General features: G+C 34.0%; 1 protein-coding gene across 1 annotated transcript in view; it reads left to right on the top strand.

The window, feature by feature from the left end:
* Positions 1-27,717, top strand: part of CFAP54 (cilia and flagella associated protein 54) — a 102,386-nt gene that overhangs the window by 49,133 nt on the left and 25,536 nt on the right. The window contains exons 31-51 of the mRNA XM_058023285.1: positions 391-484; positions 1,430-1,569; positions 3,127-3,345; positions 3,748-3,884; positions 5,596-5,741; positions 6,425-6,652; positions 6,856-7,079; positions 7,180-7,315; positions 8,923-9,034; positions 9,584-9,742; positions 10,284-10,481; positions 11,267-11,354; positions 11,810-12,016; positions 13,556-13,622; positions 15,463-15,645; positions 18,110-18,196; positions 19,171-19,293; positions 20,156-20,209; positions 21,494-21,710; positions 22,050-22,144; positions 23,661-23,830. Of these exons, the coding sequence (XP_057879268.1) occupies positions 391-484; positions 1,430-1,569; positions 3,127-3,345; positions 3,748-3,884; positions 5,596-5,741; positions 6,425-6,652; positions 6,856-7,079; positions 7,180-7,315; positions 8,923-9,034; positions 9,584-9,742; positions 10,284-10,481; positions 11,267-11,354; positions 11,810-12,016; positions 13,556-13,622; positions 15,463-15,645; positions 18,110-18,196; positions 19,171-19,293; positions 20,156-20,209; positions 21,494-21,710; positions 22,050-22,144; positions 23,661-23,830 (3,084 nt within the window). The remainder of the gene's footprint in view (positions 1-390; positions 485-1,429; positions 1,570-3,126; positions 3,346-3,747; positions 3,885-5,595; positions 5,742-6,424; positions 6,653-6,855; positions 7,080-7,179; positions 7,316-8,922; positions 9,035-9,583; positions 9,743-10,283; positions 10,482-11,266; positions 11,355-11,809; positions 12,017-13,555; positions 13,623-15,462; positions 15,646-18,109; positions 18,197-19,170; positions 19,294-20,155; positions 20,210-21,493; positions 21,711-22,049; positions 22,145-23,660; positions 23,831-27,717) is intronic.

Genomic DNA, 27,717 nt, shown 5'->3' with positions numbered 1-27,717 from the left:
TGGAAGGCAAGTAATCAGTGAAAATGAGATCTATATTTTAGGGAAAAGGAATTGTGGTTACAAGAGACCAAAACAGTAGGATGTGAAGAAATTATTTGCAAAATTCTGTAGTATAATTTGGGTAATAAAGAAAATTTTTTATTTCCCTAGACATTAGGAAGGTAATATAGTTGTTACTCACAAATTCGGATTTCTGTAATAAACCTTGAAAATTAACACTTCCTATTTTCTTAAGAGGATGAAGGAAAGAAAGTCTTTTGAATTTAAAACTGCCAATGAAATAGGAATTGCCTGATGTGCTCTATATGTTCCCAAAGATAATATTTTACTATGAAAGGAACTTAACATGATGATTATTATGATGATGATTTTAAAAATATTTTTCATCAGGAGGAATGAGAGCTTCCTTGGTACTGATGGAATTTCAGCACAAGCAAAGTCTCTCACTCTGGGAGAAAGCACAAGTGCTGCAGAAGTTCAGAAGGTGAGTTTTATTTTTAAGGAGTTATATGTTTTTACTGGGTAGCAATACCATGAGAACAAAACAAATTTTCAAAAATTGTCTCATAAAAATCTCATCTAGAGATATACACAGTTCCTAAAATTTGGGATACAAGCTCTAGTCCTCAGCTGACCTCTGCACTTCTAAAACCAGGAAGAAATGTTGACATGGGATTCATCTGAAAGACCAACACTTGTGAGAATTTCAGATAAGTCAAAATAAGGAATTCTGAAATCAGAATAACTTGCCTTACCCGACTCCCTTTAAAAGAACATGGTGGTAACAGAAAGTGTCTTGGGTACCATCACATTCAGAAAAGGAGATCAGCTCAGGCCTTTTTGTACAATATGTACTTAGATTTTTTTTGTGAGTAATTGTTCATGGTTAACTCCTTGTGCAGATGTTCTAATTGCACTAATTTCTTATTGTTCAGAATTAATTTAAAATAATTTTTTACTTTTACTGGAAGATACTGATAATCTTAATGGATTTGTATTATTTTGCAGGAAGAGCTTTCTCCCTCATAATCCTCTAGTAATGTTGAAATACTGCTAGCATCTGAGATAGATTAGGAAGAGGGTTTTTCTGTCTTCATTTTTGCATTGCAAAGCTTTACTGTTATTAGGAAAAGAATTGTCTTTATTTCTGTGATGAAAAGACTGGTATATGAAAGAAAATCTTCAGGGACCTGGCTGGCTTCTTTGTATCAGGCCTTTGACATGTACTTTCCAGAAAAATGGTGACATTTTCTAGAATTTTTAAGTACTTCTTTTGCAGTTTTATTTTGACAACCATTTCCAGAATCTTTTTTAATGTTCTGTTCCTATGTAAGCCAAATGCTGTATACCTCAGGTGATTGATAATGTAGGTATAAATAATTATTTGAAGTATATTTAAGATTTTGACGCAAGACTTTTTTTTTTAAAGGGAAAAAATACCTCACCTTCAGGGAAAGCAAAGGCATCACCTTCAAAGAAACCAACAAAACAAGCTGTGCCTCAGAAAGGACCTCTCAGAGAGTTTTTAATGAAAAATCCAGATACAATGAAATCTTCAGAAGCACAAAAGTAAATGAACACAGTTTTCAGGCTTATATATACACAAAAAATATTTTGACTGAAATTTAGATTACAATTAAGTGTGTATTTTAGTTTTTGTATTATAGCAAAGAGACTAGTTTCTGCACAGTCCTTTCATTTTTCTGATGTAGTTTAGTATAAAATTTGTTTCCACTCAATGAAACAAAATCTGTTGCATTTCTGTTTAATAGCTCTTAATGATTTCAAGTTTCTGTATTAATAATCAAAGATTGTATTTCAGTTGTGTTAGCTTGAGCATGTTGATTCATCAAGGTGGAAAAGCTGTGATAATCCGAGTATTATAAGGCTTTTCAAACTGTATTGAGGAGTTTATCTGTTACAAAGCTAATAAAAATATTTATTATTAAATAAATAAAAATAGTAGTAGTAGATTCAGAATTATTTTTGTGGACCTTGTGCTAGTCTTTTTGGACTATCTGTCTTGTAGCTTCCCCAGAACTGTTTTTTGATTAAAAAAAAGTAATTCACATCTTCTTTTGGCATAGTATTTGTTTATATTTGGTTAACTTGCCAATAACATTACCTTCTGACCTAAAAGAATGTGTAGTACTCATAATTTGGTCCTTCGTCACTTATGGTAATTAGCAAATAGGAAACTATAAATATTTGCACATAAGCAATCATATAACTGATTCTGGAAGTGTTTTAAATAACCTAAAAAATGTTTCCATATCATCTTCTAAATATTCACCTAAACCATCTAAAAATGTTATTATTCCTCCTTGACAGAAGAAACCCTACCTTATTTAAAATGATTTTCATGGCTTTCAGCAGAAGAAAGGATGTTTAACCTCTCTTGGGTTTTTATCAGCTACTCTTTTGTGTCTAACGTAACAGTAATGCTGCATAATATAATCAAAATTGTATGTGGTATACTATTCTGCCCACATTTTAAAGGTGAAAAACAGGCGGAAAAATCATTTAGATTAATAAAGGTATCAGTTTACAGTTAATTTTTAAAAAATGAGATTTGGTTTGAATATAGCATTGTATGTTTGTCAAGTAATACAGAATTTTTTCATCTCTCAGGGAAACCTTAAAACACTTTGTCTGGAAATTAAAGGCAGGCATCCAGATTTGAAATGCTATGTTCTCTTCATACTGGATGTGCTTAACTACCAAAGCAAAGCAATAAAAAAAAACCAAAATCTAGATTTATAGTATAATAGAAGGCCCTCCTGAATTGACTTTGAAGCACATCATATTTCCTACAATAATCTGTACAATTCAGGGACAAATAACTTCAAAATGATCTAAACTCATTAAAGTACTAAGACAATTATCTTATAGAAGCTGGTAAAATATAAAATGGGATTTACTGTGTGTTAAGTGCAAGTAAAGAGGGAAAGCACAGTTGCTTTTCTTGACTAAAGCAAAAGTCTTTTATTTAGAAATATGTCATATGCTTATGCATATTAATCTGGAGAGATGCAACAGAGTATCTGTGTATCTTTACCAGGACTTTTTTTCTAGAGCTTCAAGAAAACAGTTTAATTTCTTGCTACTTCATATGTTTTGGTTTAGCAAAGCCATGGATAAGTTGAAGAAATTGGCTCATGAAACCTTAGTGATGCTGCTGACTAAATACGTAATCCGAAGTCGCTTTTGTCAAATGTGTCTTGAAGAGATGCCCTGGAAGTCTCAGATGAATATCTATCTGGCCCTTGCACACTACCATCTATTTAAAAAGAACCTGGAAATGCAATATAATATGGGAACTAGTGGTTCACAGCATCTGGACAGGTACTTCTTACTGCACTATCAGTGATTGCTATTAATAGAGATTATTGTGTTATTGCTGTTACTGCAGACAGATCTGAATTACAATATATTCATATGAACAGTTCAGCTTTCAAATACAAATTACTTGTTACTATGTAAAAAGTTTTGCTTTCCATCCTATAGACATCAGGCACAGTTTTGGTTGCTAACTTCATTGGTGAGATGAAAGCTTTGAAATATACTATACTAAGTTATTTTTTGGTTCCTTATAATTTGGCTATCATTCATTATTTCTTATTCCTGAAGCTGCTGGAAAGTAATCACTTCTGAGACACTGAATTTTGTGTATGTACATAAAAATTCTTTTTGATATCATATGTGAAGGTTTTTTTTGTGTTTTCTTCTCTTTCTCCCATTTTGCAGTTACAGTATTTTGGATCCTGAGATATTCTCATTAAACAATTCTGGCACTGTATTGGCAAGGGAAGCTGCAGATGATAACACAGGAAAACCAACTCCTTCTCTCCCTGAAAAGTCAGAAGACACTGAAACCCAAACCTGTAAGAATTTTTATTGGTGCACAGCTGAAATCAGTTTCAACTTAACTTTTTGTTTCTCTTGATTTCTGGCTCTCTTGACCTCCATCATTAGTTGTCCACATCACCTTTGGAAAAACAGTCAGTCATGCCAAGACATAGAAGACATTTCTAGGTTTCCTCCTATTGTCATCCATGTTTTTTGGCATACCTAGTATAACAGAAGTCATAGTAAGTCATGTGGCATATCTAATAATTCTGAGCATTTTTAAATCTATTAATAACTAATTGATAAAATGTAATATATTTATTCTTTATCCTGTAATTTATTAGTAAGTTTGTAAGTTTAAAAAAGAATAATGATACTAGCTTTAGGTTTGCAGATACCAGACTACCTACACATATTAAATTGATAATATTCCGAATGATTCTGAATGCATTGATAATTTCTTTCAGTTTCTGAGGTTTGTAATTGATTGGTAGTTTCCTTTACATTTCCTAGCAGGTCAAAATTTCCGTGGGTCATTCTGTAAGTAGTTTTAAAGTTATAGACTGGAGCTTATTATTATCTTTCAAATTATAAGTAGAATTTAATCTTCCTTCTCTACTGCTTTCTCCCCAGTGTTTCCCTCTGTCAGAAGCTACCTCAGGAACAATTTATTTTCTACCACTTTTATTTCACTTCTCTGTCTTTCACATTTAACAGTTATTATTATTATAGCTATTTTTAATCCATGAGGTTCCAACAGGAGCCAAAGGGCTCCTATCTGTGGGTAATTGTGAAATGCAGGACTTTGATTTCCTCAGATGTCAGTGGTAGTGTACAAGTCAGCACAAAGTCTTCATAGGCTCCAGAAGTTCAACAAGTAATCACAGGCCTGGTCTTTTCAATATCTCTTCAGGGACGCATTCTTGCCGTGGCAGTAAACATCGAATTTCTCCTCTATTTCCATGTAGGGCTTCCTTAGGTAAAATCAGCTGTCCTCTTTGCCTTCTCCAAGGAGCTGTGACAAAAACTAGCACTTGAATTTCTCTGTCTCACTGGTTCTCTTTGTAGCAGACTACTTTTACAGAAACACCTTTGCCTTGATGCTTACCAGTGACTGAGACACACTGAAATTGGCTGAAACCTGGTAAAAGTCCTCTTTACTATCTCCTAGCATTTGCAGCAGTTGTGCTTAAAAGAATAATGTGAAATGTGCGGTTTGTCATAGAGTTCAAGTATTATATAGGAATTAGCTTCTGCCTAAACCTCTAGTTCAGATATTACCATATTCCACTACCATGAACCTTTGCCTTTCCCCTTGGGGGATATTTGATAGTGAATTAAATAATGAAGAAATTCTACACTTACCACAGAATTTATCAGAAATCCTCCTTTCTTCCTAGTATCTACTTTAAGAGGACTCTGTTTAAGAAAGATTCTTGCAAGCTTGCCAAGAGATTTCTTTTCGTGGTGATTTCTTCCTAGAACTTAAATGAGGATTGTAGTTTGAATTTGAGACTGAAAGCTATTTGGTACACACTAGTATTTTGCTCAGGCTCGCTTTCATTCCTAAGAAAAAGCATCTTGTATTTTAAATATCATAACCTTACAGACATGATAATCTTAACATTGGCATTTCCTAACATGTACGTATTTAGCTGCTACAGGAAAATCCTAGCTGATTTTTTTTTTTTTTTTTTTTTTGTGAGAACTTCAACTCAATTTTAACAGGGAGCTTTTTGTTTTCAGCCACAGGTAAATCTTCTAAAACCAGAAATAAACAGAGTCAAACTCCTCGAAGTCGAACAAAGACCAACAAACAGGACCAGGTTCCATCAAATGCCCTTTTACTGAAGCATTTTACAAGCATCTTCTTGCATTTGAAAAGAGCAGTGGTAAGATGTGGTTGGTTTCTTATTAAACTATATATTACTAAGTAGTATTAATTACTAAGTATTAGTAATTAATGCATTAAGCATGTCTTGCAATACTTACTACTTTTTAAATGAAAAGACCTCAGGAAATCAAAAGAAAATTCATTGTTTAAAAGTAATGTTTTCTCATCTTCTGAAAAATATCCAAGTACAATGTATGAAATATCAGCCATATCACCTATCATAATATATATTCTATCAGACATTCAGTAATTTATGTAATTGTTCTATTTTTCAATCCACCTTTGTAACTTTCCTTCTCATGTTTGTTAAATTTTTCTGCAAATACTTGCAGATTTAACTTTCTCTTTACAGGTCTAAGTGAATCTCACACTAGAAACAGGAGAACCAGTGGTTGAAGGGAAATGCAGACTAACTGCTCTTCCCATAAAACCTTCTAAACCCAAGTAAAAGCACACCTATAGGTGGTGTGAATTAATTTTTATTTCTTATTCTCACACCAAAACCTACAATTAAATTCACTTATAAATTAGTCCTTCTGTGAAAAGGTAAAAATTAAGGTTTTGTAATGCCTAGACTGTAATTCTGAAAGATTATTTATGCCTAAGTTTTTTCAATAAAAGAATGAAGCTTTTAATTTCTGCCTTTCCAAGGTATAGTTATATTTTGAATGGTATACACAGGTTCTTGCTCACCGTGGCGGCCACTGGACATTGCTTCAAAATGCTTGTCGAGATCTTTGGAGCTATACTCAAGAATTTCAAGTGATTGCTAACCAGTCTCATTCCCATATGGGTGCATTTTCCATCACCTGGGATCTTCTTTGCAACACCATCTGGTTGCCATTTTATTTTGCATCAGACATGATCATTGATATGATAATTGACCTACAAGCAAGCAGGTCTCTTAAGGTAAAAATTATTCTATTCAGACAACTCTTGATTATCAGATTTTCACTAGAGAGAGTTTTCGCTTTCTTGCATTACATTCTGGTATCTTCAAGTTACTCTCTGTAACAAGTTTTTTTGATGACAGTAGTTTCTGATCTCTGTAATTGATTTGTCCTAAAAGCACATTTGAAAATAACAGGTGTAATAATGTTTCTTGGCTGTAGATTGTGGATCCCGAAGGAGAGTTTTGCATTCCCAGTTGTTTAGGAGGCATTGCGGATGAGAATGGTGGTTCTGCTCTTCACCCCCAGCCTCCCATGGATGATGTGAATGTGGTTGATCTGAGATGGATATGCAATCTGGTTCTTAAAACAATAGAATTGTTGTATCACATGAAGAAGTGGGAAGCACTGGTGCACATAGCTGTACGATTTAACATATTTACACAGTAAGTTATACTAGCTCTAAAAAAACCTTAATAAGTTAATATTATATAGTTTATTATACCATTATATTGCTTATTTACTACACTTTGGTTTTTTTTCCAGTGAGAGGTTCACAGAACAAGTGAGTCCACTCCTGGTGTATGCTCAGAGGCAGCTGCTGGAGAGGATACAGCAGTTCAGTGGCTCAGACAGCCATGAATCTCATTTCACAAAATATCTGTCTGATGATGCACAAAAGGTGAAACACAGATTTCTTTTTGGGACGCTGACTCTAATGTGAGCTAAATGTGGAGAAGCACTTTCACTGATTAGCTTAATATGCTTTCTGATATGTTCCCAAATAGTCAATTATAACAAATTAATGAACATAATTGATGGAAGTGCATGACAAGGCTTGTATGACATGATTCCAAGAGCAGCAGGTGACCCAGAGGACATTTTTTCCATGCGCGACATGCCCATTCCGTATTATAAGCCTAAATCTAATTTCATGTTATTTCTTGATGCCACTCTTTTAACCTTAAAATATTTATTGGGATATTGCTTTGCTTCTGCATTGGAACACTGCTCCAAAAGTTAATATAATTGAGTTAAAACAAACTCCGACAATGCCGATTAAAAACTTTAAAAAACTTGATTAGCACAAAAAAACCCCGAAGCAGCTCAGCAAGTTCCTCTCATTAAAAGCTGTGGCTCTATCTATTCTATTCGCTTAACAGTGCCAGTTGGAAATTTTTCATTGAGTTAGTTATTAGAAATTAGTTTCACATTTTTTTTAATATAAAGTTTATTTCTAAGAATTTTGCTGAAGTCAGTCTCACTGTGGATATTTTTAGGATATTTCTATCACTAAAGTAAAAGAGGACTTGAAGGAGCGGAGGGGGAAGTGGGATTTGGAGTACCAAAGAGGTTTTTTCTGACCATGAACATGGACTTGGGGTTCAGGAGCCATGGCCTTGCCACAGCACAGCAATGCCCGGGGTCTGCAGGGACTCTGAAGGCGCCCGTGGCTCGCAAGGGCAGCTCAGGAGCTCTGTGTTCTCTGTTTCCTGCTGGTTCTCTCTGGCCCAGCCATTCAGACATGGTCCTTTGTCTGTAGAAGGGCACCACAGCATAGTGGTACCCTCATAGTGCTGGTAACTGAGCTGTGGAAAAGTAATCATAGTTTAGAAAGACAGTTTGCAGATTAAAGACTAGTGTTAGCTAATAGTAATAAGGATTTCAGGTAAGAAATTTGGAGTTTATGGTTACATTTCATAAATAAATGCCATTCAGAAAATTCTAGAACTAGTTCTGTTGGTCCTTCTGCTTCTGAAGTGGTGTAACTACATTAGCAAAATAAAAAGTCTTTTGCGGATTAGTCCTTTATAGAAGTCTGGAAGTTTGCTTCTTTGCCAGAGTTAGGCTGCTGTTGTTACTTGCTTAGAGCTATTTTGTACCTCTGTATTTAGCATTCCATTGTGTTTCCCGGGCAACATGTCCTTTACCATGCTTAGTGACAGGTTCTGTGCAAGCATGCTTTCATCTGGAGAAAAAAAGGTGGAATATTTGCACAACATCAAGGAGTTGCTAATGATTATGGCAAATACCAAGTAAGAGACAAGAGACAAGTTTTATGAGACAAATTTTAGTGCAGCAACTTCGAAACACTTACATGCAATATTTAGGTGTGAATGTTTCACCTCTTACTGACAAAAGTACTAGTTATGGGCCACTGGTGTCTTTCTTAATTAGTCCTCTTTTGTTTTGTCATGTGACTGTATATATAGATATTTAACTGTAAGAACTAAATGTCAGTTTTTCTTAATACTATTCAGTTCTTATGAAACAAATCCTGCTTTTTAGATGAGATGCAGAAACTACATAGGGTACAAATTACAGCTGCCTGTTGCTCCTCGTTCTGCCAGTGAAGGGGTTTTTCCTGGACGCTTTTTCAATCCTCCAACGAATTCTACAGGTCAGAGCACAATTTAGTATTGTGTGTTCTCTTTTCTCCCAGAGTTTTATCTTTGTTTCATACTGAATTGTTTTTATAAATTCTGTTTCCATTCTTTATCATAGTCTTCCACTTCTCCTACAATTTGTATTTTATTATAAACTGAGCTTTGTCTTCAAATTAGTGTTCTTGATATTTTGGGTGTATTGTAATGTTGTCAAGATCTTTCAGAATATATTCAGACTATGTCTGAAAGCAGAGAAAAGGAGGTGCCAGATAACCTACAGCCTGTTAGGCAGCATGGGGGTCTTGGTCCAGCTTTGTTTTGTTATTTTTGGATATCCAGCAATATACTCCTAAGTTAGTGTGAATAGCACTGTTATTAACAGAAAAAATGTTCCTGGTGGTTAGTAATTTGCTTTAATTCATAAAGCAACAGGAAAAAAAGGGGAATATTTTAATATACTTTAGTTTTGACATTATGAAAATGTTCAAATATGTTTTACAGGCTGATTTACTAACATTATTTATTTACATATTACAATTTTTTTCTCCGTAATTATTAATTAGCTTTAGATCACAATCAAGCAAAAGCCCTAGTTTCTGTGCCTCTTGATGTGAATGACACACTGAAATGTTTTAAAGAAACTCTAGAAAAATCTAAATATCAAAGCAGAGCACTGAGACACAGCAGGAAACTACTTTCATTATTTCTTGCACACACACAAGGTGAGTGCTTCATTGAAGTGTTTTGCCCTTAATAAAGTGTATATGCAATTAAAATAGCAAACATTGAAAGGAACAGATTTTTCTAAACTCAAGTTTTAGGTACTGACAATTAGAAAAAATATAGAATATGAAGTTAAATTTGAAGTTCTATAAGTGCAAGCTCTAAGCCTTATTTCCCATGATTTGTCTAATAGTTGAATGATACTTTTTTTTTCCATGCAGCTGTGTCACCTGTCTGTCTGCAGCTATACCTCTGTCAGAGGACTGACTGGTAGATCTTCCCAAGTTTATTTTCATTAACAGAGCACATACCCTTTGGTTACACTGACCAATGAATTATGTCCAATAAGTTTAATTAGGAGACACACAGAATTAGAGCATAGGAAACTAAATGGAGATGGGGTACACAGAAATTTTATATTAGTTTGATTAACATGTTTTGGAAATATTTGGGGTGCTAGAAATACAGCAAACTGATCATATAAACAACTGATATTATCATATAAATAAATTGATCGTATAAATCACTTTTGCTATCTAGAAAATACTGGAAGAGCAATCAGCAGTCATATCTCTTCAAGCAGGAAGCTGAAATTTAGCGTGGTAGATGAAGTGATATTTCTACCGACACCGTGTGACCTTTCTCAAGAAAAATATAATTTCTCCAGTATGGTTGAGGGTAGACCAATACCAAAGTCGCACCTTTCAGTAATTACATCTTCCTATGAAAAAACAATAGGTAATTTTTTTTCATAAATTTCTGCTTGCAGATAAAAAGTAACAACATTCTGCCTGTCTATGTTTATGTATGTTTATTCCATTGGTATTTTTCCTCTGTCAGACAGCTGTAACTGTCCCAAGGCTGGTTTCTAGGAAAGTACAACCTTCTTCCTCTTAATTGAGGAAATCTGCATTAGATCCTAAACAAGCCGCTAGTTGGTTCATAATTGTTATGGTTATCTCATTTTATGAATAAGCATTACTTCAGTGGTGTTATGCTGATTAATCCCCAATTCAGAATTTGATATAATGTTTAGGAGATTCATTTTAATTCCATGACAGTTTTTTTTTTCCTAGCAAACAGACTTTAGATTCTGTGTATTTCGATATGTGACTTAGTTACTTGGTTTCCATCTTACATTCTGGTATGGCTTTACTCATACAGTCACAGCTCCTGATTTTGCTGTATGGCTAAACAGGTCAAGTGTAGTAGCTCTAAGTGGTTTTATTTGCAGCAAAGGTTCCAAAAATGTGTCTGTGAGTGTGTTTCTGTGCTGTACGCAGGCAGAGTTGTTTAGCAGGGCCAGTGACCTGCTTTCCAGTTTATCTTGTGAACAGGAAGAAATTTGAGAGGCCTGACAAAACAAAAATACAAAAGACTATGTAAGCAGGTTCATATAATATTCATGCATTGAATTACATGTGAATTCTTGTCTACTCATGCCAAATTTGTGCAAGGTTCAGTAACCTTTTTAATGATATGATGTTTTTTTTTTTTTATAATTGATGAAAAATAAATTACAGGAATCCTTGAAATGAGCAGCCAGAGAGACCTCAAGGTACAGGCTCTACATGAACTTGGAAATCTTCACTTTTATGCTGGAAATAAAAGGTACATAGTTACTGGATTAAAAAAGAGCACAGTTTCATTTTTTTTTATTTGTCAGTCCTATACGTCTCAACTGTCTCATAAGTTCTTGTGCTGTCCATTAGTTCTTTCATCTAACTTACTATTAGCTGTATTTTGAGAGGGCTTTTTCCTATACATTGTTTATTTTTCTTAGCTACCTAATTGCCGTTGAGCAAATTAATGATACATTTTTTATTTTAAAGAAGTAATGTCTATGGCTTGATGATTTAATTTGAGTCCAAATAAGTCTCTTGACCAGGAATGATATCTCTTTTGGGTTATAGAGATATCATTATAGAAAATGTTATAGAAAATGTGTTTCAGTTTTTGACCCAATCAGAATTAGTTAAATCTCAGGCAATAAAGAAAAAATGAAGCAGATCTTATCTTCCACTTGGGAAAATGTCAGCAATATGATGGTATTTTTGATGTTACAGAGCTGCTTTTAAATACTGGTGTCAATCCCTTGATGAAACACTCAACATTGCTGATGCTCTTAACACCTGGCAAGAGTTATATTTTCCAAAAGATGCTACAGACTGCTTTGCAGTTGGAAGATCAACTGATATGAGTGAGAAATTTCTTTCTCAGGCTGGAGCTTGGGGATGTTTACATGCAGCAGTCCTAGTGGCTAAGATAGCTCAGTAAGTATCATACCCATATATGTATTTCTATCCTATTTTAAACAAATTGCTCATCCAAGATGAGGCAACTTCAAATTAATTAAAAACCAATAATGAGTTGTTGTAAAAAGGACTCATCAAAAGCAGAGTAATTTTTCCTTTCAGGGAGAAATTTGCTTCTTTGGAGAAAATTGTTTTTTCCCTTTTCTAGAGTGCTTGTCTTTGATCATAAATGCAGCTGTATGTTATATGGAGAGATCATTAAAAGAAAACAAAATGACAAAAAGTCATAAGTACAAGGATTTTCAGTCATATTGATTTTCAATCAAAATATCACATTTTTCAAGTTAGTGCACATATTAAATATTAATGTCAGATTTACTGCCTAAAGTACTAGTTTTCTGGTGAATTAGAAGTAAATGAAATTTTATTTATTGTATAAAAATCTACCATCAATAAATATTTCCATCCAGTACTACTTCACTGCTGGTAAAACACTGTGAATGTAATTCTGAGCTGTTCTTCAATGTATTGTACAAAATATAAATCTAGAAATACCCAAGGCAGCATTAAATGACCTTAGAAATGCTATAACCATGAAAGGGCATAGTTTCATCTTTGAGTAAATTGCCTTACCTGTGCAGCAGGTTGTATTAATAGCACTGTAAAATATAAGCCAAGGTAGCTTTGCAAGTAGTAGCATGGGTATTTCGGAATGAAGTGGCATTGCCACGCTTAGAATTAGCACCCAAAAGAAAAGGAGTGAATTTAACTTGATTACAAAGGACATCTCTTTTAATTCAGAGCTGTGGTTCAGTCTTAGGTGAGACCAAATGCCCAGCAGCCTTTACAGGTGTTTGTGGCACCTATTTGCTGCACTGGATACTATCCCTTTGCTGCTAATATGTCCATTCCAAATCCTGGCAGGATTTGGAGGGAGCTGTCCTCCTGGCTTCTCCCTCAGGTGGTTCTTTTGTGTTTAGACCTGACTTGGGCTGTTAAACATCTTTCTCTTGAGTTGCTCTTTCTACAACAACTTAGTCATAGGCTATAAAATGGAGATGAAAGGATTCTAATATTGAAGTAAAGATTTCTAAGATTGTTAATCATAGGACTACCCTGCTACCAGGATGGTTTAAGGCTCTGGTGAAGTACTGTGTGGGAATCATTACATTTAGCTAGACATCTGCCATGTTAAACTCCACATGTTGGTTATCTTAGGCTTCCTTTTTAGAAAGAAATACACTTTAAAGTGTGAGTTGCCTAATCTGCTTTATAGTTTTAGTTTTGTATGAGATGGAGTTTGCACTTAGCCTGCCTGTGTTTCTCCTGTAAGTTTGAAGATAGTCGAGACAACTCCCTTTGTCTAGGTATGTCTTTGGTCAAAAGCTTCTTTACACGGTGTGGCTGAGCACCTATTTAAAAACAGACAGTTGTTTTCAGTAGGAAAAACATCTAAATTGTGTTAGTATTATTATCACATTAGACTAAAAACCCAAGGATTTTAATAATTTATATTGATGGCTACATTAATATTTCTTATTATTTGTTGTGCTTTAGGTATATAACAACATCAAAGATAGGATTAAGAACAAAATACTGCTATTTTTCTGCAATACTTTTTAAGGTAAGAATGCAATTTCAGTTCATATTCATGAAGTTAACAAATTGCTTCTAAAATGACCCTCTGTCATTTAATTATGTTAAAATAATTCTCTTTTGGTTTTGATTGTAAAGGAAAAATGGAGATCGCAGGTAGCTGACAATTTATGCATATTAGATACAATGGTTTTATTCGTTGTTTTTTAACATTATTTCTATATTATAGCCTAAAAATTATCACTTCAATAGGAGGCTGGAGTGTCCCAGAGAAAAAATACTGAAAAGGGAAGATGACTAAAACATTTGATAGTCAAATATATTTTTCTTCTCTTGAAGTATTTTGCTCAGGAGGAGCTGGATGGCATCAACAACAGCAGAATGCTGTCTTTTATATCTGTAGAGTCTTCACAGATTGTCTTAAATTTTCAACCAAGAGCACAGACTCTTGAGAAAAAAGCAATTTTTGAATATTTTTAGCACTGAAAAATATTAGTTTGTAATACTAAAATCTGAACTCTACAAGTTTGCTCTAAAACCAGAGGACATTAAAAATGATCCTGTTTCACTCACAAATAATATAAGATCATTAAAATTAAGTTTGCAGACTTTCAGAAAAAGGACCTACAGAGAAAAAAAAAACAATGTTTCAGTTTGCTTTTAAATGGAAGTTAAGATGTCAGTTTCAAAAGTAGCACAGGAAAAAGACCTGCAGGTATTCTGCCAGTTATACTCTACCGGGATTGGTGATTATTCATCCCAGTGCAGCTTCAGGGAGCTATCTGGTTTCTTCCAAAACCAAGCAATGTCACTGTCTGATATCTTGTGTCATGATTGTGACTGTGAGACCTGTCCTAGGCCACATTGGAAAACTTATTAGGTTCACCAAAGGGAGAACAAGTAGAAGAAACAAAGGTAAAGGAGAATTTTACTTGCTTCTAGCACTATAATTGCTGAACAATTACAAAGCAGAACAATGGTGGTTCCTCCTTTCGACAGAAATGGTAGCAAGCATTTGTTCCAGTTGTGTAACAGTAGAAATAATTGTGACTTGACTGAAGTAGGTCTGATATTAATTGGGATAGAAGCAGCTTGCAGGGTGATTGTCTTGAAAAATATAATCAATTACTGTCACAGCACTGCAAGAACTCAAGACGTAATTTGTTCCTTGAATTGGAAAGCTTTTATAACCTTGTTTAAATTCCACCTCTGGTGTAGGCTTTAGGCTTGTTAATATCTCTGATCTGAGTGTAAATGCAAATTTCTCTAGGATATAATTGTTAATTATACCAAGATAAACACAATTGGGAAGGAATATCCAACATCAGATACAATGTTAGCATTCTTTGCTTTTTAAGAGAGAACATTTAAATTATTTCCTTGAATTTCATATTCGTTTTAGTTATATGATTTAGGCTGTGCTAGCTGACCTAGTTAAAGGTGGAGCTAGAGTGAAACAAGCTTTGAACTATTGTTATAGTGAGCAGCTCTCCCAGAAATTATTAAATTTCTTATTAGCTTCAAGTTAAATGATTTAAGCTGCACTAACTGATAAACTGCACTGTCTGACCTAGTTAAAGGTGGAACTAGCTTTAAACCGGCCCTAAAGTCAGCAGCTCTCCCATAAACAATGGGAGGCATAGTGTCCTTAGACTATTTCCAGCTAGTTTATATTTCTCCATCAACTTCACACATAAAACATTTTCTCTAGGAATGTATTCAATATTGTGACTGGAAATAGCTGAATAATTAAGGCATTGATGGAGTTGTATTTATGAAGTCATTTATGAGTTGAAGTTTATGGTGTCTCACTAATACCTGCTCACCTTTTCACAAATAATTCATTAATTCATTGTTATTACTTTCAGACCTTGTTTAGAGCTTCTCTTCCCCATCCAACATCTGACTGTGACTTTGCACAATATGAAACAAATATTCTTATTCCTGGTATTGACCTTTTCTCTGATCGCTACAGAGCTGATATCTCTACTGTAGTTGCAAGTCTGAATTTCATAATGCTTGAACTACATTCTGTGAAGCAAAATTTAATAGTAAGTATTGTTTTTATGGTCTGGAAATGATTTTAAGACGCCTAGTCTTACTTTCTTGTGTGGGTGCATTTATGAGATAACCTCATTAGCAAAATACCCCTACGGCTAGGTTCTGTGGCACTTGAACAAGGTATAGCTTGCTGCATACAGGTTTTAGAAAACACAGCAAAATTTTTTATTCTGGAAGATGGCAACACATGGTTTGTTTAGCTTAGGCATTTTAGAGAAAATTTTCTATTGTATGCTACTTAAAATACACTCTACAGAAAAATACTTTAGATGCAGTATGTCCAGAATGCTTTCAGTACTTCAACTTCCAGTAGATAAAAGTCCCTTTTAGTTTCTCCTTTCCATGTTCTCTTATTCCTCTGTATTTTTATTGTTTTCATAACTTCCCTCTTATGCTGGTCATAATCCTATTTCTTCCATTTAATGTCTGACCATTTCCACTTTAATCCAGCTTCGTTCAAAGATGCGGTGCTGTACATTAGAATAAATAGATTGAATTGATTACTACTACTGAAAAAGGTGCAATACTCTCTCTTTTGTAATTTGGTCCTGTATGCGCCAACAGAATTTCCTGTCAGGTGATTATTTTATGCCTCTGTAGATCAAACATGACAGAAAACTCTCCATCTGAAAAAGTAGATAGATTTTTCCAGCTTTGATGAGTTGAATCCACTTATGACAAGGTCCTGCAAGTGGCAGAGCCAGTGCCAGGAAGCGAAAAGATTGCAGGGCTGGCAGCAAGGAGGAACAAAGGTTAGGAGGTAGGGATGGAAGAGGAGTTAGACAGGAGGAGGCAGAAAGGTGTTACACTTTTTTTTGTCAGCAAGTCAGTTTTTGGATTGATTTCTTTTGAAACTTCAGGCTAACTGCCATTGTTGCTTTTTCCCATTCTGCATTACTGGAGTTCACTTTGTTATTTAGCTTTGTGTAACTGTCCTGGCTGTGGGAGGTCCAGTAAAATCCAGGAGCAGACAATTACCTGGAGACAGAAGCTCTTAACTTGACTGCTTGCTTCGCATGGCCATGCACATCTTTGATTCTTTCTGCACTTTTGCCAGCAGAATATAGATCCAGTTCATGGATCATGCTCAAAGCAATTGCAGTTTTAGCTGAATGAGAGCTTCATTTCCCCTGAATGCTTATTGTGTGGGAATGTTTTGGATGGTGGGCGCTAAGTTGATTTGTCACTTAAATCAAAATACTTCAAGATTCAAGTTTTATTAAAAATAAAACTTCAAAGACTAATTTTGTTGAACTACTTCAATTATCAATAGGAAACTGTATGGGTACAATTAAAACATTTGCCTCAAGCATTTGTAATCCAAATTCAGAAGTATGAAGCTACATTATGAAAACTTTAACTGAATTTGACAAAAATCTAACTATGCTGTTAGCATTTGCTAAGCCTGGGGACATTTTAAAGTGAAGAAAAATGTAAAAGCTGAACAGTAATTAAATTTTGGAAGTTCTTTCATTTTCAATAAACACATACATCTGTTAGGAAAGAATCTGCTTTTTTTGAAATATTGTATACCAATAGATCATAGAACCATAGAATGTTTAGGTTTGGAAGGGTCATTTAAAGGCCATATAGTTGCAACCTCCCATGCTGAGAGCAGGATTACCTCCCACTAGACCAGGTTGCTCAACACCTCATCCAGCCTGGCCTTGAACACTTGCATGGTTGGGGCATCCACAAGTTCACAGGTAACCTGCCCCAGTGTCTCACCACCCTTGCAGTAGAGAACTTCCTCCTAATATCTTACCTAAGTTGCCCTTCTTTCACTTTGTACCCATTACTTCTTGTCATATTACTACAGTTCCAGATGAAGAGTCCCTCTCCAGCTTCCCTGTAGGCCCCCTTCAGATCCTGGAAGGATATACAGTGTCTCTATACTTTAATAGAGCTCAGTTTTAAAATGTTTTTTGTTAGTTGTCCCTACAAAAAAACCTAAATTTAAAATGAATGTAAATAAATTTATCAATAAGTCTCATCACCATCCACTTTATTTTACAGCTGGTATAATTTCACTTAGTTGCACGACTTCATTGTGTTTATTTTAAAAAGCTCACAGAATTCTATTCTTCTGTTAATTGCATTGAAAAAATATGACGTCAAAATGCAGATAGTTTTAGAAATCCCTTGTATCAACCTATTTCTGGTAGGTTTACTCAGTAATGATGTGAAATACCCCACCTTGAACAGAGAGAATAATTTGGACAAACTTCACTTCCTACATTGTGAATCACATACAAGGGGTTAGCTTTAGTCACCTGAAGAACTTTTTAACACGTTAATCTTTCAGAAAGCATAAGAGAAGTATTGATGGCATGTAATGGTCAAAGCAGTAATCTTATATTAACCATATACTTTTGATATGTAATTGCAATGTGTATTTCCATGGTTGTACCCTGTATGATGTTTATAGCTGCATAATCTACTGTTTTGTTACAGATTTTACCTCTGTTTACATTATACCAGTATATTGTATCTGAGATTTGTAAGGACCCAGCTAAATGTATTGAAGGAAGAATCCTCAAGGTAATCACTTTCTCAAAGCACATTGTATTTCAAGTAAACTTTTCAATTCTTTGTTTAATGTAGTCAATTTAATATTCATATATTTTTACTATGAAAATAATGCTTTAAAGTTCAGCTGTTGCTTAGTGTTTCTTAGCAGTTGGTAGGGGTACTGTCTAAATGCAATTATTATTTATATTCTCTATTTTAGTAGCATGCAGAGCTATTTAAAAAGTTTTACTGTTAATTTCCTGCATAGGCTGTTGAGTGCTTCCATAAATTCTTTCTACTCTCTTTTTAATGAAGAGGAGCTTTTCTTTCTTTGGTCCAGACTTGTCACTTGTTATTTTTTATCTTGTTCCACTTTTCTTTGAAATGTTTTCTTAAGTGCAAAACATGAATGACTGTTTTTTTCCCCAAATATTCACTTCTGGATGTGTTCTTACTATCATGGTAGAACAAGGTTCCATGAAATCTAGGAACAGATTTTTGTCTTTTCACTAGTGTTCACCTTTTGTTGTTGTGTAAATAATTTGGGAGTTCTGGGTTTGTTTTTTTAAAAACATCTAACTATCAAGAGTTTTTAAGAGTATTAAGAGTCAAAGTGCTATTGGTTTTAGATATTTTCAGGAAATGTTGATATGGGCTAGGTAGAGTAGCTGAGTACTACAAGATTAAGATGAGTAAAAACTATGAAAGAGATTTTTTAAGGGGCTGAGCTTGGACAGGCAGTCAAAACTCTTACCAGATGAAGCAAGTTCTTTCCCTTATTCAAGATGAAGTTTTTAAAGAATTTGCTTTTAAAGGTTAAAGACACATCTTTGAAATTATTCACTATAATATGTAAAAGATTTCTTTCCATTGAAGATCATTCTCCATCAATGTACTATTCTGGTAGCCAAATCTATTTGAAAATTACCTTTAAACAGATTTTATTTTGAGAAAAAAGAATAATGAATAACATTCAAATCAGAGGCTTTGTCATTTTTTCATAGATTAAAGTACTTACAGATATAGGATTTTTTACGGGGGCCTTTCATGAGCTGTCTTTGCTTATTTCGGGAGAGAGAATTCCATGGAAAATACCAGCAGGGTACAGATGTACTGAACAAGTGCAGGTAAACACCAGAAAAGTATGACATTGAGCTGTAACAATCCATTTTTCTTCATGAAACTGCACATACTCCATATCTGCATGTTCCTTGAAATCCTAAATTTCTTTCAATAGATGAATCAAATAGTAGGCTTTGAATGACATTAAAATCTCTCACTAAACAGCAGGAGCAAAAATCAATTTTGAAATATGTGTTTTATACACTGAGTACTGCAGATATTACTGTAGAAAAAAACAATGTGTGATTTCATATGCAGGCATGGAAAGTGTGGATAAAGCTGACATGGGTTCTTGTGCCCTGGAGAGGGTGAGGGCAGCCTCAGGAGATGCTGGGCCATAATGGCTATTTTTGCCATGAGCCTTGAACTCACTTCACCCCTCTCAAATTGATTTTCCCTTTATCTGGTCACTAATGTGCTACAAGGGTTGGAAGCTGTTAACAATTGACCTGGACTCTTGTCTTGCTGTGAGCTTACCTGTGCAGGCAGATCAGGTTGTTGGGTAAGCCTCTTCTATAATCAGTCTTTCCTTGCCAAAATAAGCTAATGATTAAATCCTGGATGAATGTAATCAAGGTCTTCCTTATCTGAGTGGTGCTTTTGGGTAGGTGATGTGACAAAAGACTTCTGGACAGACCACCAGGTGAAATTCAGCATGAACAGTAGGAAATTTTTTTTCAGAAGTGTTGTCAAGCATTGGACAAACTTAATGTTTGCTTCCTTTACCCTGAGTTACAGACAGTGAAGCAGAGCAAATTGAGTTTAGTGAGCTGATTTGAAGGGAAATTTCTCTCTTCCCACCTTTATTAACTCATTGGTTTTATACTCATATTGTAGCACATTACTTTTGCTTTTTCCATTTTACAGGCCTCACAGAAATTTGATACCTCAAAATCTCTCATGACTGATACAAATTTGCAGGTAAAAAAACCTGAAAGAGGTAAATATTTTATGCTATACAAAAATATTTACTTCTCTGTCTAAAGAGAAAATATCCTTGTTATTATTAAAAAATCCTCTAAATAGAAGACATGTTCTTCTCAATAGGTTACTATTTCCTAAATTTTCAATTTTATGACTGACCTCTCAAGGGAAGGGCAGCTACTATTTTCACCGTTTTTCAGATAGGAGATCTAGTGTGTACAAATCTGTGGCTTTTCTGTGCAAAACACAATAATGGAAGTATTCAGGCTTTGTTGCGATATGGTCAGGTGCTTATCCTGCTAAACATTGAGAGTGTCAGGCTTTTAATGTTATAAATTCTCTCCATCAGAGTTGGCTTCATAGACTGAACTCAGATGGGGGTTGAAGTCCATTTCTAGGAGAAAAAAATTTAAAATGGTGACTTTATAAACCAGTGTCTAAACAGTAATTTTCTGATTTTATTTAAAATCACCGAGTTATCACTAACTTCTTTTGTGTTTTTCAGTCTTAATAATTTCCTTTTATTAACCTTCTTATGGATCCATTGAGCTGGTAGGGGTAAATGTTAGCAGAATGTGAAAAAGTTATACCATTAAAGCAAATTGGTAAATTACAATCCCTACCTTTTTCCCTCCACTTCTCTCTCTTGTTTACGGTAAGCTTGTGTGTCTCCTACAACAGTTGCTATTACAGAATGGAAATGAGAAGTGTATCTTGACAGCTTTTGATCTCACTAGTTTCTGATTTATTTTGAAGTTGTGCATTATCTTTTGATTTGAACACTTCGCAGTATATGTGGTGCTGTTACTGGACTCATGATCTTGCAAATCTGTGTAGACTTTCAACTTCTACATTTATTAATCTAAAGTGAGACTATTAAACTCATGATAAAACAAGAATGCTAAAATGAATAACAAAAAGAGTCTATGAAATATGCTAGAATGATGTGATACAATAATTTTTTTCCTTTTTTAACAGCAGACTTTGAGTTGAGATTTTTCAACTCACCTACAATGCAGAAAACTAGAACTTGCAGTGATAATAGCTATAACTTCATAGATGCACCTTGTGCTGTAAAACCAATCTCTGAGGCTGTAGCAAGTGCTACTGAGGGGTGAAGTTTGGGAAAAAACTCTAACTCATTCATAATAAATGAGAATATTACTAATATTATTCATGTTAATTGTTGATTTGTGTCATTATTAATAGAAATAGAATATGTCTTAAGAAAAATGTAAAATGTGTCATTTCAGATAATCCCAGTTGTTAACCTTTTTGTAGGTACTGGAAGATACATTTAATTGCAGTCTGTCTTTAACAGTGGCGCCACTGTGCAACCCACAAATGATGAATAAATTAACCTTAGCCAAAATGCATCTCATCATTTGTCTTTCTGCCACAATAAATAATATACCTGAAAAAGTTGAAAAATATTTATATTTTGTTGACAACGACAACTTGCCAGAGGCAAGCAAAACTACAGCATCAAATGTAAAAGGTAATTATAAGAATGGTGGAAAAGTTCATTTATATTGTTTCAAGCTTCTTTCTTTCACTTTTAACTGCATATGAGTTAATATGTCATATTATGAACAATATTAATTTTAAATGTTGCTGAAAAAATTCAGTAGTTATTGAAATAAGCTTGTTAAGACTTGTTAAGGTTCTTTTATTATTCTTCTACTACTATTATTATTAATTTGTTCCATTATTACTTATTTTGATGTTGAAAGTCCCAGTTGTAAGTAAAGAGAAAAGTACTATGTTCTTCAAATTACTGAAAATGCTTTGGTTCTGCATCTGTACTCTGAAATTTTATCTGCAATGTATTTGGCAGTTGATGCTGATCAGGATTCAAGACAACAGGAACAAAGAGACAGAGTGATGCGTCTTGTTCGCTGTAAAGATAAATTAAATATGGCCATGCTGAAGGTAATTTTGATTTTTAGGAGAAAAAGATTAAGAAAATGCAGATTGATCCAAAAAGCCTTGTTAATGCCTTCACTGTAACAGAAATTATGATGAGAGAATGGTAATAAAAAAGGAGACTGTAAATTTCTGTTTCTAATTTGACTGCAGCCTTACTAGCTGTACATGAAGTGTTGACAATTTGGTGTAATTATTTTTCATTTTTGGTGCATCATTTTTCAAATGATGGGAAATATTTCCACAATCAGATCTCAGTAGGACTATTTCAGCATAAAGGGTAAAGACAATGGGATTTCAAGGTAAAATAATCTCCTTTCAGAGGGTTCCATCTGTAGAACATCAGAGACTCTTTGATGGGGCAATATGCTATACTAATAAAAAACCATTCTCTACCATTCTTTTATGTGAAATATTTCAAATTTTTCATGTAGCTCTTTCTGGTACTTCATTTTGAAGAAAACATATCACAGCTTATTAGCTTTTTTGTTCGAAGAGGTTTTTTTAAGTTGGATTTTGTTTTGTTTAATTGTAAGCTTTATGCTTGCCAGTTTCACATCACAAAGAGACCAAAATAAAGGGCTGACATATTCTTCATTCGGAGGGGCCTTTCACTTTGGAAGTATCCACTTTTGGCCCTTTTTGCAGAGAAACAAATACCAAAAGTGTGTCTGGAGAAGGGAGGATGATTTTGTATGGCAGTTGGTATAGGTCAAACACTAGAAACTTAAAGGTTTTATTATAATTTGAAAATGACAACTCGAAAATAACTAAAATAGAAATGTTCATTGGAATTGAGTAATGCTCAATTAAGAGGCATAATATATTTCTTTTATTTTCTTATTTCTCTATTCTTTTGGAGGAGTTTTTATGGTTTGCTTTTTTTTGTGATTTTTTTTTTAAGTCAAGCTCTGAATTTTTATCAAAGTAATGTATTGGATGATACAAACCTTTAAATTAGTTTTTAGTTCTGCTGAAAGCTTCACAATTGAGACTTAATTTAAAATGAACTTCTTTTTAGGTGTGTTTTTCATAGCTTCCTACAGATTTTTTGATCAGAAAGACTGTTAATTGTAGTTGAACTTTCAGGATACATACTGCACACAAAAATGTCAAAATATAGCTAATAAAGAATGTAATACTTCTTTTGACATCTTTAATGTTTTTAATATTGTATTTATTATTTAAATTACTAAGCGTAGTGAGAAGTACAGTATAAAATCATCAAGTATAGCTATTAGATATTAGTGAATTGCATTGCTAAGCCTTAAAATATGGAGTCAAGCATGCATGGCTGTAGTACAGGCACAGTTAAGATGTTGCTGATTTAAACACAGTGATTCTGAAAACCTGACAAAAGCAGAATTACCCACCCCTCCCCCATTTATAGAAAAGGCATATTGTTCTTAAGTTGATTTATTTCAGGATGCAGGGATAGCAGGGTACACAGAAAAAGATATTTCTAAAGAAAATTTTAGTTTCTTTACTTTTTGAAATCATAAAATGCTGTGTTCTTCTCTAGGGGATTTTATTGATAGAAGCTGAAGAAACTCTAGGCCGTCTTGTACAGGACATACAGGAAAAATATGGTAGGAACATATCTCGGTATTCTGTGGAAGATTTAGAGGCTCTCATTGAGGCCAAACTTGAGCTTGCTTCTATTTCTCATCAAAGGCATCAAGCACCTCTCAGGTAAATAATACTGTGAACAACCTTATCTTGCACAGCCTTCACCACCAGTGGTTAAAAAAATAATTTCTTTATTACTACATCAATATTGTAAATCTTGGTAGTCATCTGTAACAACTCCATTAGTATATTTTCAAATGTAAGATACACCAGCATTTAGTTTATTTATTACTGCTTTATTTTCTTTTTTAAGAGATGATCAATTATGAGGCCAGAAATTCAGTCAGCCCAGAGAAATCAGTTACAATTTCTCTGTGAGATGCTTGTGTGATAAAATGTTGTATAAAAACAAAGAAAAAGTTGTAATCTTCATGGTTTTGAGTAAAGTCTGGATGTGTTAGATCATGTGAATTCTTATGATTTTAAATTGTACAACGGAGCACTAATTAAAGTACTGAATTCTACTTTGTTCTAGAATACCGTGTTTCTGTCCTAAAGGAAAATTTCTTCTTGATGTACTTATTGGTTTCAAATTAAAACATCAAAATTTTATTTTTAAAATATTTTTTATTTTTTAAATTACAGTGGTTAAAAAGCATTGAAGTAAACATTAACAGAGTAGATTTCAGCAGTATTATGTTGTTAGTCATAGAGTCTAAAGTACTGTTATATTATCTCCACGGCGAATTATCTCTATGTATCTGTATATATCTGCCTGACTGCCCAGTATTTTCTCCAAATTAAAATTCCCAAATTCTGTGATTTTTTTTTTTTTGAGATTCTGATTTCTTTTGGAGAATTTAATGAAGTTACAACTTTAATGTTCTTGGAATATATTGGATGTACAGTATGAAATACATTAACTCTTTGACATAGAGTATGAAGTACATTAACTCTTTGTAGATGTTAAATTCCAAACATTGTTTTGGTCTTTTACCTAGGAGGATTTGTCTGTTTAGCATACCTGTGATTCTACATTAATTTGTGTAAGAAGGATGTCAGTTTAACAATGCATGATAATGTTATGAGTGTGAAGTACTTTTTATCTAATATTTTATTGGAGGGAAAAATCTTTGAGTGCACAAATTGCTAACTAAAGGTGGAGCATACTCAGGTGTAGCATGTGCCAGACTAGATTGAGATTTGGTACAGTGTAATCAGTATTTGTAACATTTGTTAGGTCTAATCTAAGTAAACACCAGAATTGCTACAATAAATCTTATAGCAGAGTAAGCATAAAAAAAAAAAAAGAAAAAATGAAAAAACGAAAAAACCATAACCCTTTCTTTACTGTTGAAATAGTGGTGGAGATTGAAGTGAAGTGGTAGGTGGCTCATCAGGCCAATAGATAAATCAGTCTCAATGGGATTTTTTACCCAATTAAAAAAAATTGTTTATTCTGTGACAAAACAAGCCACCTTCCTTCTCTCAGCTGAACACTCTCAAATTCAATGCCTTTTAGATAGCACAATTGCTTTTGCATTGTAATGGTACAGCAGTAAAAATAATTAACCAGGACAGGAGCTTCACAGTGCTGTATAGCCTACTGTACTGAAAACAGTAATAGTCTGCAGTGTGGCCTTTCCCCTGAGTTTTGTGTATGTTATTTTGAAAGAAAGCAGTTTCCAAAAATTCAGATATTAGGACTATAATAATTTAGCAATAATGTCATTAGGGAAGATGCAAAGGAAGAACTTGTAGGTTATTTGTGGACATTTCTCAACATGAAACATTAATCCATTTCAGTGGATTTTGAATGAGATTAATTTACTATAAATTGTCAAGGAGAAATCCACCAGTCGCTGACAGTCACCTCATCATACTTTTGAGTGTCCTGAATTTTATAAAGTCTCTATACTGGTAATCAAGGAGCATCTGAAGTATCATGTGTGTAATCTTAGCTTGATACCAGGTTTGGTAAAACCTGCATTGGTAGAGTCATCTCTCAGACATTCTCACCCAGCTGAACTGGTTCCAGTATATGCAAGACATTTCAATGCAGGACCCTTCATTTTGGCATGCAGTTTTTATCCTAGAGACTTGTTTCTGTGTTGGTTTATAACTTGTCTCAGATTGAAGAAACTTTTTTAGACTATCAAAGATTTCAATGGATGTCTAGCATTGTAGAGATCACTTTTTGTGACTCTCAAATTTTTGATGGGTTTTTGTTTAGTGGGTCTTATATATTGATAGTGGTCAGTATCAGGGGAAAAAAAGCCATGAAAAAATAAAGTTAGAGTTTGGTGTTTTTTAACCTATTTTGCAGTTTTATTGCACTGCCATGGAAGCTGTGATATGTCTGCCTCAGATATAAATGAAACATTTCTTCAGACAGCTGAATGTTTCCTGCCTGCCAGCCTAGAAATCAAACTTTGCATGATATTACAGAAATTCATCTTTTTTTTCTCCTTTGGCGAAATGACCTAGTGGTGAAATTGTTATAGTCAGCTGTACTTTCCTATTTTGATCATCTTGTCACTTTCTGATTCAGCTGATAAAAGGATGTGTATTTTGTCAAGGGAAATATATAGATACATCACTCTTGTTGACAGCAGAAGAGGGTCACAAAAATTTCATCAAGGGAAGCTTCTGCATTACAAGCTTCTGTCTTGCAAAAAAATGTATGCTTCAGAATAACTTTATGCATAGGACTAATCCCATTGATCTGAAGGAGACTACTTACATGGTGTCTGTCCTATAAATGTGAACTTTTTAATTACCCAAATGTGTACTTCTCTGCTTAAGTGAATTAATTGTGACTTAAGGCATATATCAGTCTTTGGGCTTGTGGTCTATATTTTACCAAGAAAATTTATGCGTAAACATGTAGGTAAAACTAGCCTCATTTTCAATATTGCTAAATGTTGACAAGAGCAGTTAAGGCAGTGGTGCTGAGGAATTTAGGTTAGTATTTGTTAATAGCCTATATACTCATAGCTGTTATACCTTCTCCAAGATATTTAAGATGTGAACCATAGCATCTCAAGCAATGTTTTAAGAAAAGTCAGATTTTACTGTAATTTTAACTTTGATTCCTTGGTTTAGGGGAGAACTCTTAAAAAAAGAAACTGGGGTACATCATTGTGTTATCAATTTTTCTGATTACTTTTATAAGCAAATTCTGTTTCACCTTTTCTGTTGTTAGAGAGAACGCATCGTCAAATTCAATATTGATTTATTCTGTTTTCGTTTTGTGGAATAAAACTAAGGTAAAGGGATGATGAAGGAGATTCATGAGGATTGAATTCTGAAATGTAAAACCAAGATATTAATGGCTTTGGTTCTCATTCTTACTTTGAGGTCTATTTGTGCTGAATTGGTGTAATCCATCCAGGTCTGTATCACAAAAACAGCAAGGAGGACAGAATCAGAAATGACAGGAAGACTTTAACTGCTCTCTTATCTTAACAGGAGGTTATCCATCCTGTGGTTATACATATGTTGGCAGATTAATGTGTGTAATTTAGAAGTATAGCTCTTGTTCAGAATTCTTGGCGCAGATCTTTGCCTTTGCAACCATTAGTCTAGAACATCTCAAAAGCCGTAAATTCACACAGACCTTGAATCTCTCTTGCATTAAAAGATCTTTGCATTGTTCTGGCAGTGTAAAAAGGTGTTAATAATTCTTTTCTATTTTTTATATGCTTCATAACAGCCAGTCTTTATGTAAGGAGAGGCTATGTAAAAAAAGCTATCATAGATAGGAACTTTGGTTATACATTTTAAGCAATTAATCTGCTGAAAAAATATTTTAAGTAGTGAGCTAGGAAGACTCTCTGGTGACTTAGAATTATTAGAAAAATGTTTCTGTGGGCAGAGCACGTGGAGATTTATAAAAAGATTCCAAACAAACAACCCCCAAAACCAAACTCAAAAATGTTTTAGAGAAGATGTAGGAAAGTAAAGATTTACAGACATAGAGGAAAATGTGCAATTGGGAGAAACCAATA

This window comes from Melospiza georgiana, chromosome 4 (assembly GCF_028018845.1).
Source record: "Melospiza georgiana isolate bMelGeo1 chromosome 4, bMelGeo1.pri, whole genome shotgun sequence".
Taxonomy (NCBI): Eukaryota; Metazoa; Chordata; class Aves; order Passeriformes; family Passerellidae; genus Melospiza; species Melospiza georgiana.
This window is presented reverse-complemented; position numbering and strand designations above follow the sequence as displayed.